This window comes from Megalops cyprinoides, chromosome 15 (assembly GCF_013368585.1).
Source record: "Megalops cyprinoides isolate fMegCyp1 chromosome 15, fMegCyp1.pri, whole genome shotgun sequence".
NCBI classification, from domain to species: domain Eukaryota; kingdom Metazoa; phylum Chordata; class Actinopteri; order Elopiformes; family Megalopidae; genus Megalops; species Megalops cyprinoides.
Genome location: NC_050597.1, coordinates 11,969,324 through 11,987,223, shown reverse-complemented (window position 1 = coordinate 11,987,223; position 17,900 = coordinate 11,969,324). Strand labels below are relative to the sequence as shown.

The 17,900-nt window shown below is 40.5% G+C and overlaps 1 protein-coding gene across 1 annotated transcript; it reads right to left on the bottom strand.

Moving 5' to 3' along the window:
• Positions 1-3,495: 3,495 nt before the first annotated feature.
• LOC118789876 (spastin-like) lies at positions 3,496-17,510 on the bottom strand. Its single transcript, XM_036546595.1, has 17 exons — positions 17,036-17,510; positions 12,316-12,399; positions 11,883-11,966; positions 11,101-11,172; positions 8,698-8,858; positions 8,090-8,223; positions 7,880-7,973; positions 7,285-7,359; positions 6,561-6,632; positions 6,395-6,470; positions 6,180-6,271; positions 5,824-5,903; positions 5,662-5,704; positions 5,306-5,385; positions 5,042-5,112; positions 4,778-4,818; positions 3,496-4,521 (listed from the first exon to the last, which is right to left on the bottom strand). The coding sequence occupies exons 1-17, from the start codon at positions 17,361-17,363 to the stop codon at positions 4,396-4,398; spliced, it is 1,713 nt and encodes a 570-aa protein (XP_036402488.1). The 5' UTR covers positions 17,364-17,510; the 3' UTR covers positions 3,496-4,395.
• Positions 17,511-17,900: the final 390 nt, after the last annotated feature.

The following is a 17,900-nucleotide window of genomic DNA, read 5'->3' as shown; positions in this document are numbered from 1 at the left end:
TCTGAAGATTGACAACTTTGGAAAATGGAATTTATACATAACTGCAGAATGCTCATAGGGATCATGATGGAAGGGATCTTCCTTTTCAAAAGCTTTTATAACATGGCTGAAATACAGAGTAGATTAGATTTTTTATCTGCACAATTTTTGCTCTCAAAGAGACCAATTTTATGATAATATAATTCATTCACCAAGCCTTTACATCACCTCTGTTTAGCAGTAATGGCTAATGATTGGCAATTCTTTGAGATTAGGCCTTATATTATTTTGACAGATATTATTTAAAGAAAAATAAATAAAGTGTCTCTAGAAGGTTTTATAGTTCTGATCTGAGAGGTAATATGATTTTTCATGGCCACTTATGCAAAGGAATGGTAGTGCCAATTAAAACTAAATTTATGTCTATTTTTCTCAAGGTAATGACACAATAATTATACAGTTCGGAAATGCTAAAGACAAAATTGAATATGTTTTACAGCATATGAATCGCAATACTTTCTGCAAAGAAAATCCTAGTATTCTGGTGAAATAAATCCAACTGGATGAGTAGACTGAAGAATATGGGGGCTGTTAAAATGACATTTTTATCCCTGTGAATAAGGATGTCTGCTTAAGCAAATAAACCAAACAGTAGATTAATAAACCTCAGACAGCATAATTAGAACTGAATTAAAAAAAATGCTGCAACCCCTTGCCACGCCTGACCACCATGGGTTAAATCAGAGTAAATCTTGAAGAAGACTGCCTGTGTCAAGGACACTTGAGGTGAGTGCCATTTTCCCCCCTTGTGCGTGAGAAGAAAAACACAGGGCCCAGCACAGTGCACCCCTTGCAGGACAGCTCTGAAAGGACCTCTTCAGCCTCAGCATCTGCAGTGTGTTTCCCAAGAGCCCCAACCTCAAATACACCTTTCATTCTCCCCCAGGAACGAGGCACACACACCAGTGTTTTCACTGCCCTTTCCCCTCACCTTGGGGCCACTCTGTAATAAAAACGCAGCGCCGGGCACAGGCCAGAGAGCCCAAAACTTCTATTTTTACATTAAAAAAAACATGATTTCCTCCACTTTTATTACATATAAACGTTTGGAAGGAGAGCACTAAGCAGATTAAAAAAAAAGTTCTAACGTTATAACGTGCATTATAGTAGCTGCTCTATGTGAATAACCTGACTGTAAGAACCACAGGGGACTGGATTTGTTTTAAATTTAGATTGAAATAAATATCCATAGATGGTGCAGCCTTAGTGGGAAATGTGCCATGTGTGTAATCACACACCCAAGTCAGTGAGTGTACTGACTGTGGCAAAACCTGAATTTATTTACTGTACTTTATATATATATGTTAATGTCTTGCACACAACGCTGCGTTCATTGAAAGAAAGAAAGAAAAAAACAAACAACACGTAGCTATTCATCTGACCAGGAGATCTTGCCTGTGCATCATTCAGACCTGTTCTGCCAGGTGAGGTCTCACATCAGAGTCGCTGTGCCTCCTGCCTGAAGTCTCATTCTGATCATCTCTCAAACATTTGAAACCTGGCAACCTCCAATGTCCGCCACTTCACTGCTGTCCACAGTCATTGCAAATAAGACCCAGGACATGTAGCTACTCAATTCAGTGCAGGCTGACCACAGCAAACTGTTGAGTGACTTTTGGTGCTTTTTTTGTTTCTAGCATTCAACCCGGAGCTAAGAGATGGAGAAACGTGGAACAGTGGCGCCATCTTCTGAAAGGTGGTGACCCTGCATGTTTGTGTGACTGATTCCCATTATATATTACATTGTGAAATTTCAACTTGAAAAGTATGTTAACCATAATGAAGAATAAGAAATGAATCTCAAGAACACTGACAGAATTACAAAATGGGTATTTGGCTCATCTTTTATTCAAGAGAAGCCTCTCTCCATAAATGAAATTTGCCAATTGGAAAGAAAATGGCATAATGCCTTCCTCTGGAAATAATCTTTAGTTTTAGCTGAATGCACAGCCACTTCATTTCTCCCTGTAATATAAAGGTGTTAGGCTGATGAGCAAAGTCCAAAAATGTACTGAGACAGTAACTGTCAAATAAAACCCAGCATGTAAGATCTTTATTAACTTCATGTCTTAACTGAAGCCTGCCTCAGCAATCCTGTAGCCAAATGAGTCTTCAGAGAACTGCATTCAGACATGAGCTTTCTGTAAATGAGCACATGATTCATTGCTGTAATTTGATAAAAGCCAGTAATTATGCCAAAATTAGATCATAATAAAGTCATAATAAAGAAAGGGAACTAGAATTACAGCCTATTCCTATTAAACACGTTACATAAAACAAGGAAATTTCTCTTCTAAATAAAGCACCATTTAATGTTTTCATCTAATTTTTGGTGATCATATCACTTTCCACAACATTCCCACACTGCTCACCTTTCTATACAGACAATGTGCCACCAACCCAAACAGATCTTTCCTGAAAGGCACAAATTCATGTCAAATTTATTGTGTGTACAAAATATTTTATGAAGTCATTGAGGGCTACTGAACATAAAAATACATGCAGTTTTTAATTTGCTTGGCTGTGATATGGCTTGGCTTGCCCAATTATTTTTCTTGAAACCTACAGTATTTTCATTAGTATCTTCAACTTAAGCTGAAGCATAAATGCATTTATTCAAAGAGCAAAAAAGAAACCTTGCACATTTCTCCCCAGATCATTGAAGTCCTTTATATTAATGTACAACTAGGTACTAATGATGAATCTGTAAACAGACTAAGCACATAAAAAGACAACATAGTTGTTCTGAATCTGCTGAATGAAAAATGAATATGTATTGTAATATAACTTGTAATATGCAAGTTATTTTGCCCCATTCATATAGAGACAAATGTTATCTCCTGCAGTGCAGTTCAGAAAGTCAAACACATTCGAGCATTAATAGCTCCTACCCCTTTTTGTCATCGGTTCAAAAGGCAAACTTACTTAACTGTAAAGGTAAGAATAATCATTCTTACCAGAAAGGTTCTCTTGACCTTCCTAGTAATTTGCCCTTTATCTCAGTGCATACTGTATACAAGCTACATGTGAGATTGTACACATCAATACAGACCAGCTGCTCATTATTTGCTAACTAAAGTATTCTCTCTTTAGACAAACGCTTCATGTTCCTAATTATTAACATGAATAGCCGGGGAGATGCCTGGTTGGGTTTTCATGTCCAAAACAGCTTTTGGATGGTCTGGATAAGACCATCATGGTGTCTTTCATTGGTAACTCTGGAGTGTAATGCTATAATATTCAGGCCTTGACTGAGTCTTAAATAAATATGCGTTTTTTTCCCATTAGTGATAAAAACATGTTCATTTCAGAGGCCACCAAATTCATAATGACCTATTATTAGCAGTTCAACTGAGCATGCGCCTCAGTCTGACAATGTGAAATTTTTTTGGAATTAGACTCATTTGTACCTTATGAGTTTGATGACATAAAATTTGAGAGCAAAGGTGACACACTTCAGAAGCTTGTTCTTCAGTCGGCAACCATTCCATGCATTTGTGTTTCACCAAGGGAGGTATCGATATAAACAGACCTGCAACCCACCTCACGAGGCAGGACTGGTTATCTTCTTTTCCATAAGATGTAGCTAACCTTTTAAACTCCACAACATGACCGTCACAACAAAAAAGCACAAAGGGACACAAACCCACAGATAACCAGATGCAGCAGGTGTCATAAAAAAATGTAAGCCCTGAATCGGTCTTGTTAGTTTATGTATACATATTAAAAAAAAAAAAAAAGACACACCCTTGGAGAATTAAGAATAAAATTCCTTTGGCACAAAATGCAGACAGGATTTAAGCAATTGTAGAGCAATTGGAAAAGAATGAATGTGTAGACACAAGAAGTAACAAGTAATACTAAGAGTAGTAACAAGAAAGTAACCCTCCTATTTAATTAAGGCACAGGTTTTTCAAGGCCCTGTATGCAGTCATTTAACTCTAGAAATTCAACCTATGTACACAAAAGAGAAAGGACTTTCGATTTGGGCTTCTGCTACATCTTGCATTTGAATTATATTTTTCATCATTTCCCTCTGCATTTTGTTGGTGTACCTTTATTGCCAAAGACATTCAACATGGCCAATGGGGTCAGGATTCTATATATTACAATACATATCAACATGAAACTGTACACTTACATTCCTAAGGGTACATGTTCAGATGCAACATCAGATCACAGGATAAAGAGCTCTATTTTTTGAGCTGCAGTTATTTTGTCCTTGCATGGACTACTCTTAGCTGATGGGAAACCATATGAAATAAACCAGAATCCTTGGCTTGGTGTAGCGTTCCCATTTGCTTTTGTTCTTCCAGTGTCAGTTTGTTTTTCAGCTCCGAGACCGAGGCAGGACAGTCACACGGCAGTGGTGTCCCCATACTCTTTGTTCCAGCGCACATACAGGTCAAGAGTCTGTGGGCTCACACTGCGCTTGATCTTCTTCAGCGACTCAAGGAAATCGCAGAATTTGATATTCCGCATCTGCAAAAAAGAAAAAAAAAACCCAAAGAATCATAAAAGAGTGCGCAAAATCTTAAGTCACATACACAGTGGCATTGATGGGTTTCTTAAATGGCCTCCTCCATCAAAATGAGATTATTTTACAATGTAGACAGAAAGATACGTTTTTGCAACAGTACATTGTGCTTTGTTTTGTTATCCTTTAAATAAAGTCAGATGATTTCCTCCTCGTCGTTGTGGGTACAGCAAATTAAACGTGCAGGTTACACATGCTTACCTCGTTTGCAGCCATGTTCTTTACTTGCTCCGGTCGAAGTTCTGTGGGAAAGCATCCAACTTATTTAGCGAGCACAGAAATAGACAACATCCATTAACCCTGAGGTTTTACAATTGGACCACCGAAGGTAATTAACACTTACAACATTAAAGTTGTTAAAAGCAAGGCCGTTAAAAACAAAGGACTGCTTTTATAGGAAATTCGTTAACTGATCTATCAAAGGACACATGAAATGAGACTCTTGTCTCTCTCCTAGTGTCTCACCTCTGATAGGTCCAAGTGCAGCATCTTTAGCCAGTGAAGTCAGGTCACTCCCTGAATATCCTTCCGTTAGCCTGAAAATATGTATATTACAATATTACTCGAGGCCACTTAACTCACAGACATTCTGGCTTAAACTTAACTTAAACATAAACACATTAGCTCATCAGGGACATATTCCACTACAGTGCATCTTGTGGAGATCAACTTCAATGTACACAGGCAGGAAGAGTGCCCCTCTACAGCTCAGTTTAACTGGGATCTTACTTTGCAAGTTGGACCAGTTCCTGATGGTTAAGTGGGTTTCCATGCTTTCCCAGGAGGTTTTTCAAGAGACTGAACCGTGTCTGAAACAAGCAACATTAATCCCTTAACCTCTTTAATTCCAGAAGCATGTTAATAGTTTTAGTGGCACTGTATATGGTAGGAGGACACTGATATATTAAACGACCGTGTATTTCCAAGAATTATCTGGAATGAAACAGTCTTTCAGACTGTCTCCCATTGCAGCCGTAGTATGGCTACAAAGTACACAATGGTAATCAAGTCGACTTTACTGACAAACATACATTTCAAAAGACGCAACAGTGAAGTACAGTGACACAGACACAGCTCTGACATACCTCCTCTGATGGTAGAGTCACATACACCCTTTTTGGAAATCGCCTGTGGAGGGAACGGGTCATCATCAATGTCATTAGTGGTAATATGAAAACAAGTATCAGTAACAATTGTGTACAAGACTACAAGAGGAAAGTGACAAGTCTGCTCAGGTAACACTCTACCTGAGTACTGCCTCATCCAGCTCCTGTGGCCTGTTGGTGGCTCCCATCACTAGCACCCTGTCATCCCCTCCCGACTGCACCTGTCGAGGAACGACGCCATGGTTTGTGTGCATTACAGTATCAGAGCCAGTGGTAAACACACACAGCCAGATGAATAACTACCATAAAGCATGCAGGAATAATGTAAATGACAAGCACCTGGACTAGACTAGATTTCAGTTTCATTGAAATTCACCTAATGCTGTCCGACACGCACAGAGCCGCTTGAGCGAGCTCGCACTGAACCTGCTCCACGAATGATCCATTCCAAGCCACAGCGCGAACAGCCTGCGGCCGCACACGCACAGGAGTCTTACCCCATCGAACTCGATTAGGAACTCCGTTTTGAGCCTCCGGCTGGAGTCATGCTCGCCCTCTCTCCTCTCACAGAGCAGGCTGTCGATTTCGTCTGCGAGGGAGAACAGACAGAGATAAAGTGGCACGCTATGAGAGAGAGTGCCCTCTTTCAACATACAGGGCACGGGTGGGACTTCAGGGAGGTAACTGAAAGCCTCCATAACACCCATCTTACCTATGAAGATGATGGACGGCTGCAACTCTCTAGCCACAGCAAACAGGGCCCGAACAAGCTTCTCTCCCTCTCCCACCTGCAAGTCACAAATTACACTGAGCCAAATGGAGTTCTCAGCTACATCTAGTCCCAAAGAAATAATGTTTGCCCCTTGAAACATACTTACATATTTTGAGGTCAGGCTAGCAGCACTTATGTTAAAGAAGGTGGCATTGGATTCCATTGCTACAGCCTTGGCCTGTTTATGAAAGACAAGAAGATACATTTTAAAATAGACACATTGAGAACAAAACTATGTGCCCAAAAATTGTTTCTGTTATTTCAGATAATTTTGAAATTCTGGTTAATTTTAACACTAAAAGCCCAAAGCCCAGACACTATGAACTACTTCATTCCATGTGAAAATGGAAATTTTGTGACAAGGTTTAAAGAATCTGGACAGATCTCATTACTGTATCTGCCTCATGTTATTACACTTCATTTCAACCCTGAGTCATTTTAGATTAGCATTTTATGTTAATGATTTGCAAATGAAATGTTGCCTCATAGCTGCAGAGCAATGTGGACACTACACACATAAGAGGCAATGAAACAAAGAAAAACAGCAGTTCACTTTAGGCGCACTGATTATTGCATATCCTGCTGTGCCCTGAGGCGAGCTTTCACATGCGTTTAATCAAGTTCAATGCAACTTATTGCCATGAGTAATACCAGTCTAATCAATATTTGAAATATGAATCATGAGTCATAACACTTAGAACTGATCTGCTTTCATTTCTGACCAGCAGGAATGCAAAGTCAAAATGAACTCATTGACTTGCTGCATGGCTCAGCAGTGGAGATTCACAGGGTCACATGCACTCCCCTCCGCCCCCCCAGCACTGGCTCACCAGCATGGTCTTCCCATTCCCCGGGGGTCCGAAGAGGAGCAGACCGCGTGCGGGGGCCCTGAGGCCAGTGAACAGCTGAGGACAGAAGTACAGACTGCATTCACCACGATATACTGTGAGCAAATGACAACCAAATACAAGCACAAACCATTCTGACATCCCTCCTCAGCAAAACACGAAAAACTGCACAGAACACTGGTGCCCTGAAGCGAGATCAAGCTACTCTCGGATCTCTTTTCTACCCACCCTTCATTTCACGCCACAGTAATATTTCCTTTGATCACAAAGCACCTAATAACCCATGGCTTTTTCCTGCCTGCAGACATTGCTCATCATATTATTTTTAATCTCTTCAACTGCTGCCTTCATTTTTAATATGCAATATGCTTGATACGTAGAAACATTTTTAAGATGTTGTTTGATAATGCTACATTACAGGCATTTAGTAGACACTCTTATCCAACACGACAGAACATAAGTGTATCCATTCAATTTAAACGAGCAGCTGTGTCAGACCAGGCTAACAACACTCCCAGACCAGTGATCATGGTACCATAATTATGTCATGCCTTATAAATTCCTATCCCGCCCTCACCTCTGGTCTGAGGGACGGAAGAATGACGATCTCCTGTAGTGCCTGTTTGGCCAGTTCTTGCCCTGCGATGTCCTCAAATCGAACCATTGTCCCACTGAAACAGAGCGGCATAGATCTCAGCGGGTCCCTCTCTGGCACCCTCTCTATTGGGCCAGCAGGGGCCCCACTTCCACCACAGCAGCAACAATCCAGCACAGAACCATCTCTCACCTGTCCACGATCTCGTTCAAAATGAGGTTCGCCAGCCTGCTGTCCACATTCTTGAAGTTTTTCATGTCTTTCTTTCCAGTTGTCTTTGGTGTTGTAGGTTTGTAGTTCTGTCGGTTTCCAGCTTTACTGGGGACCTTAAGGTAAAAATTCAAGTGCAACAAATATGTCAAACAATTGTTGGGCACAAAATTCGAAAACCCAACACTGAATGGCTCATTCAACAACTGTACAGAATTTGTAAAATTCGACATTTTCTTGTATGTTATCCTAACAGAACATGAATTTTCAGTACTTTTCTATTGTACAGTGTACCTATGTTTTATGCTTCTTTCCTGTTCTGTAAGTCACACTTGATGAGGCCATCTCTAAACAAATAATAATGTTCACTTACATTACTGTTTTTAATGAAAACAGTATTTTTTAAAACAAAGATGAACAAGACTGGTAATTTGCATGTGGTCTCAACCTCTACATAAATGTGGCGCTGTACATACAACTGAATGGTATCAGAGTAGACAGCTCTACCCATGGTGGTGCGTTTTGGGACACAGAAACAGAGCTATACCTGTGTGATTGGTCCTTTCTGGGACTCAGAGACAGGGCCATACCTTGCTGTTGCTGGAGTGCTGAGAGGCTGGCCTGGCAGTGGTGGAGCCGTGGGAAGGTCCAGGCAGGTTACCGGAGGAATTTCTGGGTAAGTTCTTTGACCGAGGGAGTAAATGACTGGAAGAGGTCACGGGATCCTTCTTTTTGGGAGCTGCTCCACCTCCTGCAAAGGACAGCATTTAAATCCTTACAGCTCAGACATGACTTCAGAAACGAGTTTCTGAAGAGCTTCCCTTCCATAGCTAACAGATATCACAGGCTATCTTCAGTCAGTCAGGAAAAATGACCTGTTTTTTATGCCTCAGAGCACATATTCCTGTGTACAGACAGCAACATTGATCCATCTGAATTGATTTAGCTTGTTTTTTGTGACTGGCTTCATCATTATTAACCAGAACATTCTGCATCATTGGCAAAACAAACAAGGCAAAACAGATCAATCCTCCAAACCTGAAATATAAATCACAAACCCATGTGTAAATTATTAAAGAAACTGTCAATGTCTTCCACAGGAGAGGTTTATGATGCTCTATCCTCTGAATATGAAAGATGCTGTCTGGCACAAAGACATCCTCACGTGGATTTTGTCAGGCTTGATATATTTCTTTTTAATATTCCTCTGCTTCTGCCTCCTGCGAGTCCCTCGTAGTGTCATCCTCAATCATCCTAACTCTGCCCTGCAAAGCCTGGCCGACAACTCATCTCTGCCCTCATATCGGTGATACGTCTGTGCTCAATAACAGGCTCGGAGCAGTGAAACATCACTCTTGTGACACAGGAATGCCCCATACACAGAGCACACCATGAATACATTCACATGTAAATACAGTACCAGTCTAAAGCTTGGAGACGCGTGATTAAAATAACAGGAAACATGCATTCAAAGAAATTTTTATCTAAAGACTTATGCTTAAATGCTCAAAATTTGTTTCTTCTCACAAATATAAAGAGTGAAGTTGATGCCTATGTATTAATTTCTTTCCAAAAAAAAAAAATCATTTTAAAAAATATTTTTTGACTACTTTTAGAATATAAGATAGCGTAACACGTTTTTGGTCACTGCATTAATTCCATTTGTGTTATTTCATAGTTCTGATGTCTTTACTATCATACTTAAATATGGAAAATAGTACAAATAAAGAAAAACCCTTTTGTCTGATACTGTACATCTGGAGCACAACAGCATGAACGAGTTGACTGCACTCTCCAAAAAGACTGTTACAAGCTACTCTGGATCAAAGAAGCTAATAATTAATGTGATACTACTATTATTTGGGTCCATGCATTTTAGTTCACTCTTGTCAGCATACTTGATACTTTCATGGATGCAAAATATAGCAATTTTAATGTTGCAAAAATATGAAAGCACATTAAAAGGTGTTTCAAGCAGCTGGCAGTACATCAGCACAAACAATACACTCATAACAGATAAGTACTGAGGTTTACACAAAATGCATAATTCATAAATTATTCAATATTCTGTGAAATGTATGCCAATGTAAGGACAGATGTCATTTGGAAAATTCCCTTAATTTCCCATAAGCATAACATTAATACAAGCTTAATTTCACAACTCAGCACTACCAATGAAGCAGCAATATGCCTTCAGGTACAGATTTAATTCTTGAAATAAGGTTAGTTATATCCCACATCCTCCACTTTAAAAAGCAAAGAAAAGGCTGCCAAATCTCTCATCTTGGATGAATAAAATATGAGCCCCCCATTGGGAATTATGAAGGGAATGTTAAAAAAAGAGATAAAATACATATCAGCCAAAAATGAAATTATTGCTACATATTACTGAGCAAATTTATTCCTCCTTTTTAAAGCAAGCAAACCTATTAGATCTTCTATCATTGCCCATATTTTAGGTAGTAGGCACACAATTATTTAGAACATATTCTCCTTAGTTTCAACATACTGCTGTTCAGTGACAGACTTCATTAACTTCAATTGGAACGGCTGCATTCTGCTCTGTTTAAAATTTTGATTTATAAAATGACATGCCTTTCAGCAAGTACTGTGATCATTCCTCTTTAATGTTGTATTCCTTATTTCCACTTGAAGGCGCTTCTGGTCCTTTTAAAGAGTCGGTTTATCAATTCCACATGACAAGTGCAGTGATCCCCCATTCAAATAGCAGACAGTCTTACAGAGATTCTGTAGTATACACAAGCTTCTACTAATTACTTACTGATGACAAAGTACCTGTCTTCCTTTGTTTCCATGTTCATTCTCTGATGAAATATCCAACTGCATACCATTCACAGACAAGGGCTATACTCTGCATAAGTAAACTTGATCATTTTAAGGATACTGTTCAATAACTACAATTACAACACATGTTTGACCTGTGTGTAGGTGAGTAATGCAAACAGATGACTCAAAAGGCAGTCTGCACTCACCTGAATGGAGATTGCCACTGGAGTTTGTACCTTCTGTATAGATATCTTTCTGAATGGCGCCTGAGAGCTTTGCTACCCAATTGGGAAAAGAAAACATATCCATGAGGGGAAAAAAATGGACCCTATCTCAGTTAATCAGTGATGTGACTAATGTGAGAACTCAGAGGCTTTTCAAATCAATATTTTAGCAACATTTTAAAAGCAGCAAATTTAAAAGCACTGCAAGACTTTATTGATGATTAACACCAACCACCCATCAGCAACTACCCATCAAGCACTGTATACCACAGAGTGACTATGACCCCTAGGTTAACAATAAATGAAATACCACAAGACAAATGAGAAACCATTGTATTACAATGGAAAAGGCAATTTGCAGTGAAAGACGGCTGTGCATTGCTCATTGTGAGAATGGCAGCAGTCACAGGCAGAGTGCAGGTGCAGTAGTAACAGCAGCAACAGCAGTAGCAGTGATAAAAGCAATGAGCTGGCAGCTGCAGAAGCAGCAGTATCAGCAGTGGTGGCAGGGGCAGTAGCCCCTTTTTGCCATTTCGATCTCTCAATTTTGTAAGAAGCCACTATACTTGTAAAACAATATATACTAATTATCATGTTTCAGTGACTTTTACAACATTGTATTCCACTCACACACAACTATTTCAAATTAGGAGCACAATTATGAAGGTAACGTCAGGTAATTGTCTTAGGACAAGCACAGTCAAATGCAAGAGGATATTGGCGAAGTAAATTTCTGCGTAAAAGTCTTTGCACTTATGTCTCACCTAAAAGCTCCAGGCGATCCTTGGCCATGATCAGGTTGGTGGACATCTTGGCCTGCAGGCGTTTAGCTCGCTCATATTGGTCCCCTTGAGTGTGACGGGCGCCACCGAGGGTATCAGAAAGAAAACACATCCTGGTTTGAGCTCCACTGTGATATACTGGCTCACAGCTACAGTGTAACATGACATCAACATGTTAGCCTACAGAGAAATGGGCAAGACTTGATATGAACCAAAAATAATGTGCACGTTAAATATGAATGAACTAAATAATTAAAATATGATCTGTTTTCCCAACAGACCCAGGAGGATAAATCACAACTTTCACAACCTATATAAATGAACAAATAAATTGACAGCTGGAAAAAGCATAGATTATGAATAATGCAGACATCGAGTAGTTTTATGAAGACAACTTTAAAGTGAAGGAAATTACCTTCCCCTTTAATGTGAATAGCAATGCCCTTCTCCAGCTCTGCAATGCCTTTCTGGTACCACTGGACAGCCTGTTCCTTGTTACCTGGAATTAATGGATCAATGAATAATGAAATAGTCCTACACTCACACATATTAATAAAGACATTAAACCATGTATTCATCAGAAACAGCATGATAGTGCTTACAATAAAACAGCACACAAGAAGCCTTCATGAACACTATCCCATCACCCCCCCCCCCCCCCCCTTTCTTTTTCATCTTTTATATTCAGTAATAAAACCTCTGGATGCTTTTCTTAATCACATAAAACCATCAGTGCAGAAAATTAGGTTTCCTCTTCATCAAACAAGGATGCAGACGCACATTTTCATGTCTTCAAAACCACTTCAGACCATTGCAACTTAGGAGAGAGCTATGTGCAAAAAACAGCCTCCCCAAAATTCCCCAGTAAATGAAAACATTCAGAATTTTACCGAGGTAGGGGTAATGTTTTTGGGCACAGACAGATTAGCATGTTATGATTCCTTTAATAGTATTATTACCTTCAGGCAAAAATCATCATATTGCCTGTACGGATTTCTCTCCACAGACACATTAATAAAATTGCCCATGCTGATATGCTGTTATGCATTTGAATAAGCTACATTGTGATGAAGGAATTCCATGGCTGCCGGTGGCAGTCATGTGCTGGCAAAACTGCAAGTCAGCTGTGCTGATCATTCATCCCAATGAACCGGGGTCATTTTATCTATCTGTGCTTAATATATCACATCAACTCTATTGAATTCACTGCCATATACTGACTACACTTTTCTTTGTAACAGAAGCTAGAGCCAGAAAACCATCCACAAAACATGCTGCTGTCACTAAGGTGGAGACCACACTGACTGTCAGTTGTACAATGAAAGCAAAATTTTGTAGCATACATTTAAAAAAGGCATTGCAAAAATACTTAACTAAAGGTGACAAAGTTTTTAAAGTGAGGAAAAAGCTTTGAATTTCCTTTTTCCCGCCAAAACTTTTAGGGTCTTTATCTTAAGAGGAACTGCAGCCTGGTCTAAAAAATAAAAAGCAAAAATGCAATCAGAAGGACCAATATTGTCTGCTGTAGGTATTCTGAGGACAGCAGACAAAACAATTAAATCTATTCAATAACTGATGAAATCTTTCCATATTATGTATGTATTTAGTTATTTAGCAGCCGCTCTTATCCGGAGCGCCTTATGTAGATTTCAGTTCTAACATGTTATTCATTCTGGGTTCAGTACTTTGCCCAAGAATACATCCCAAGCACCCCTGCAGGAAACTGAACTAGTACCCTTCGGTTATGAGACCTGCTCCTTACCACCATTCAGTATTCAGCCATAATACACTGCCTACACTGTTACGGGGATATGAGGTTAGTTTACCTCATGATCTTAAATGCGGTAAAGGATCATTTCTAATTTTGCATATTGCAAATGCATATTGTTGCTAAATGTTCAGTCCTGAAGGATCTCTGTCTCGACTATTTTCGATTGTGTTCTGTAATGGCATAACAAATAATGTGGTCAAAACTGTTTGTCGACACCAAGACCCTACGTCTAAAGTATTATGGCTGAGTTCAGCCAGAAAAAAAAAAAATCTTCTGAATGCACAGATAATTACTGACGTTCGTCAGTGTCATTGATGCAGAATTTCTCCTAGCTTATTTTTATCACTGGTCTCCGTCATAACACGGAAACACCACCAAGTGCTAGAATTCACACACTGCCACCACCATCGGTCACCGGATGCAAGAAAGCCTGAAACCATGGGAGCACAACAGTAAATATGCACACAGGCCAGGCTATCACCAATTAATCATATCAATATCAGGTTTTCAAACAAATGCTCAGAGCCACAAGACTCCTATATGCGAGAGGCAGGGCGACCCAGCCGCGTGGAACAAAGGAGATGGAGAAGCTAAGTGAATCGGATCCTTTGTTCTGTCATGCCACTGCGGCACAATGAGGTTACAGAGGGGGAGTGAGTACGCCATATTTAAGTGCCAGCGAATCCCTGTGGCAGGATGTATCCATGTGCAGAGACACAATAATTAAGAAGTGACATCATCTCTCACACATCGCCCCTGAAATAACAGAGGAGGAACGTAAACAAAAAAAGCAGTAAGGTTTCTGATACTACACTACTGGCAGAGAGGACTCAGAGGCAGCCACAGACAAAACTGAAGATGAACACAGCATGGTCACCTGGGTGATGCCATCTGTTCTTGCACAGATTTGCTTCAGAACCCTCGCACCACTGTGTTTTGCCGCTCTTTAACCACAATCTATCATCTTTTTCTCCCTATACTCCCTCACGTCTAATAAAGTTTCCATCTGCCATCTCTGAGCTGGTTTCACCCCAGCTGGCCCCACAAGACACAAGACGCAGCAGTCAGAGGGACTGTGATGCTTTCAACATTCAATCAGCCGGAGACTTGCCTAAACTCGTATGTGATGAATATGACATTAGGCTTGAAGTCATTTGCACAGCAGACTTTAAGTATCTTTTTGCTGTGTCCTTTATCTAGGTCACAAAATGAACAAAAAGGCTAGGATGAATAGTGGTTACGGCTGAAGTGGTAAAAGGGAAGCAACTGAAAAGGCAGTACAAGACAAACTAATCTGTACAACAATATTGGAGATATAAGAGAGAATCAGACCGAGTAAGAGCAGCGCACCGCTCTTGTCATCATTCATCAAAAATGATGAATGGATCCTGAAGATTACTCCTTGTGGAAACAAATAATCAGCTCGTCTAATTTATGCCTACTGAACGGTTCCTCATGCTTTCCACATCATCCTAACTTCCCTCTAGCATTTGGGACTGTGCACTGATAATATATCACATAATGCATCACAATGGGAGGGAGAGAGGCCACACAGCTGTCCTCTGGGAAACCCGCTGTGGAACTCAAGAGATATACCCACTGATTGCCAACTCTCCCTGCCAGCGTTATAGTGGTAATCACAATTAAAGCGAAGGTCCTCCAGGCAAGAGAGGGGGTGAGATGTGTGGCAGAAAGGGAAAAATAAGATTATACGGCAAAAAGGTAGCTACAAGCATGTGTGCTTACTCTGCACCAAAACAGCTAATATTTCAACCAGCTAACCTCATAGTGCTAAATTGCAGGCTGATGGCGTGGGTGCCATCAAGCCAGGTGCTGGCAAAAGTGCACCTGCTTGAAGGGGTACCTGCAAAAATTGGCTAGTTTTTCTCACTCTTAACAGTACTGTTAGCAAATCTGTCTCATTTAAGAAAAGAAGAAGTTAAGAAGTTGATGTTGATGCTGCCATAAGCAACATATTTATGCTGCTTGCCCAATCTGCCTGTAGTTTCTGTGTGTAATTAGGCCAGTACCACTAATGCTGGCAAGCTGAGCCCACAGGGAGCAGCAGGACAGTCAAAGATCAGTCTGGTTAGACTATAAAATGAACAGACTGTAGCTTCAGGTGCAATGCATTGGGGATGTTTCTGTTTTATTAGAATTGTCAAGGGTTCTCTCATCTTTCCAATGTGATCTGACTTTTCTACTCCAAAGATAGAACCAGACTGGCTCACACATAGTTCACCTTCCTTATGGCTTCCCATGATCTTTTACTGTCCTGCTACTCCCTGTGAGATCAGCTTGGCAGCAGTAGTAGTACCGGCCTAATGATGTCAACAGGCACACTAGACAAGTCCACTGATTGTAGACAGGGCAAGTTCCCATGATTCACTGTAAACACTAGTGGTTCAGAACACCTCGTGTAAACATGACGGGCAATTGGAATTCAAACCCACGCTCCCACATACTCTTCGACGTGACGTTTCCAGAGAGAGCACGCGGACTTTCACATTGTCATCCCTTTAATTGACCTACACACCTACGGACCTAGAGGAACATTGTATTTTGCTCTGCTGGGACGATATCTAGAGCACTTATTTAATCCAGATGCTTCCTGCAAAATCATCAAGATAAAATAAATGGTGGGCGTTTTGTTTTAACGTACGTCTGAAAGTAAGAGTGCATTTGCAATTATTCGTAATGGTACGACGAAATAAGTTCTGTGATGTATATGGGGGAATTCATCAGATTCATGACAGGTTTAGGCGTGCAGTATTCTGCAAAATGCTCAGGTTGCGTTTCGAATCGAGTGATGATCAAGCATTAGTCTTTGATTCATTCCCTTTAAATACGTTATCTGGTCAAAGAAAATACGTCTGTGTATTCGATTAGACGTAATGTTCTGACACTCTCCGTTTGGAAACATGTTGCCAAAATAAGTAACTAGTCTAACGTTATTTGCAAGTCAATGTCAATCAAACAGCTGTGTCTATTTCTGATAAGAGCGTGAGACTGACAACAGCTATAAAAATGCATTTTAAATTAATTCACCACCATCTATAAAAAAGCATGACCCAGTAAAAACGAATGTCAAAGACTGGAACCAGACACACTCAGGTGTAAGCAAGCCAGAAAACTATCTTGTTTGGGGCCTGTCGATTACAAGAAGCAGCCTAACACTGCCACCAAGTACATGCACATGAGACAGTATGAATTTAACTTTCGACTTCGCACTTACAACAGCTATAACAGCTAGCTAGCTGGCTACATGTGAGGATACACCTTGCACCATGGTCATCAAGACGGGCAGCTGCTTCCTCAGCTACATCCCTCTCATTCCAAAGGAAAGACAGCATCCGTTGTTTACCTTTTTCATCTTCGTCGATCCTTAATGCCACAGATATGTACTCAAACGCCTGTTTGTGATAGTTTCGGATCTCCTCGTATTGTGTGTCTCCGACGTCCGCATCTCTTCTAACTTTGGCCGCCATGACTCTGGAAGCTTGCTGACACAACCAAGCGATCAGAATGCCCAGACAAACGACAAGGAGTCGTACAAGAGCGAACACGGTCAGAAGTGGGTAAAAGATGTAGCACAAATGACGCTTGAGTAACGACACCTGATCGGGCCCGTTGAAGCAAACACTGCCATCGGCTGAGCCTTTCTGTCTACCTTTTCCGTTTAGCGAACTCATTCACCTTCCTCACCGCCGCGTCCATGACATAGCTGGCCAGCAAGTTAATCGATATCTAGCTAATTCGGTACTCCACCACACTAGTCCCTTAGCTACCTAACGGCCTAATTGTCATAGAGCTAATTGTTAAATGCTCTGACAGCTAGCGTTAGCTAAAAACGAGGGGCGTTACCAATCGGACGTCACCAAGGAAAATGGAGAAGGTTGAAGCGTTTTCGTTCGCTAATTCATACGCATGCGCATTGACGTCGTCCCAAAACACTAGTGCGATTGAGCTTGGCAATAGTGAACTTTAGCTTTGATTATCACTTTTTTTCTAATGTACATGGTGGCCGAGGTTTATGGTTAGTTAGTCTGCTAGCGTGTCAGCTAACCAGTTGGGTCTGGATTAGCTAAATAGCTGCCTACGATGTGGTAGGCCATATTAAAATATTATATCACAAATGTATTTCTCATGAAATGTAACATTATAATGTGCATATGCATTCATATCCAGAGTCGCCATGGCGGGATATATAAGGTAAGTATAAAAAGCGA

Coding starts and splice junctions, on each gene's coding strand:
- LOC118789876 (XM_036546595.1), bottom strand. CDS start 17,363: ATGAGTTCGCTAAACGGAAAAGGTAGACAGAAAGGCTCAGCCGATGGC. Junction 8,224..8,697: donor AGCACTCCAGCAACAGCAAG/GTATGGCCCTGT, acceptor TTTTACCTTAAG/GTCCCCAGTAAAGCTGGAAA. Junction 6,633..7,284: donor GGAATGGGAAGACCATGCTG/GTGAGCCAGTGC, acceptor TTTCATAAACAG/GCCAAGGCTGTAGCAATGGA.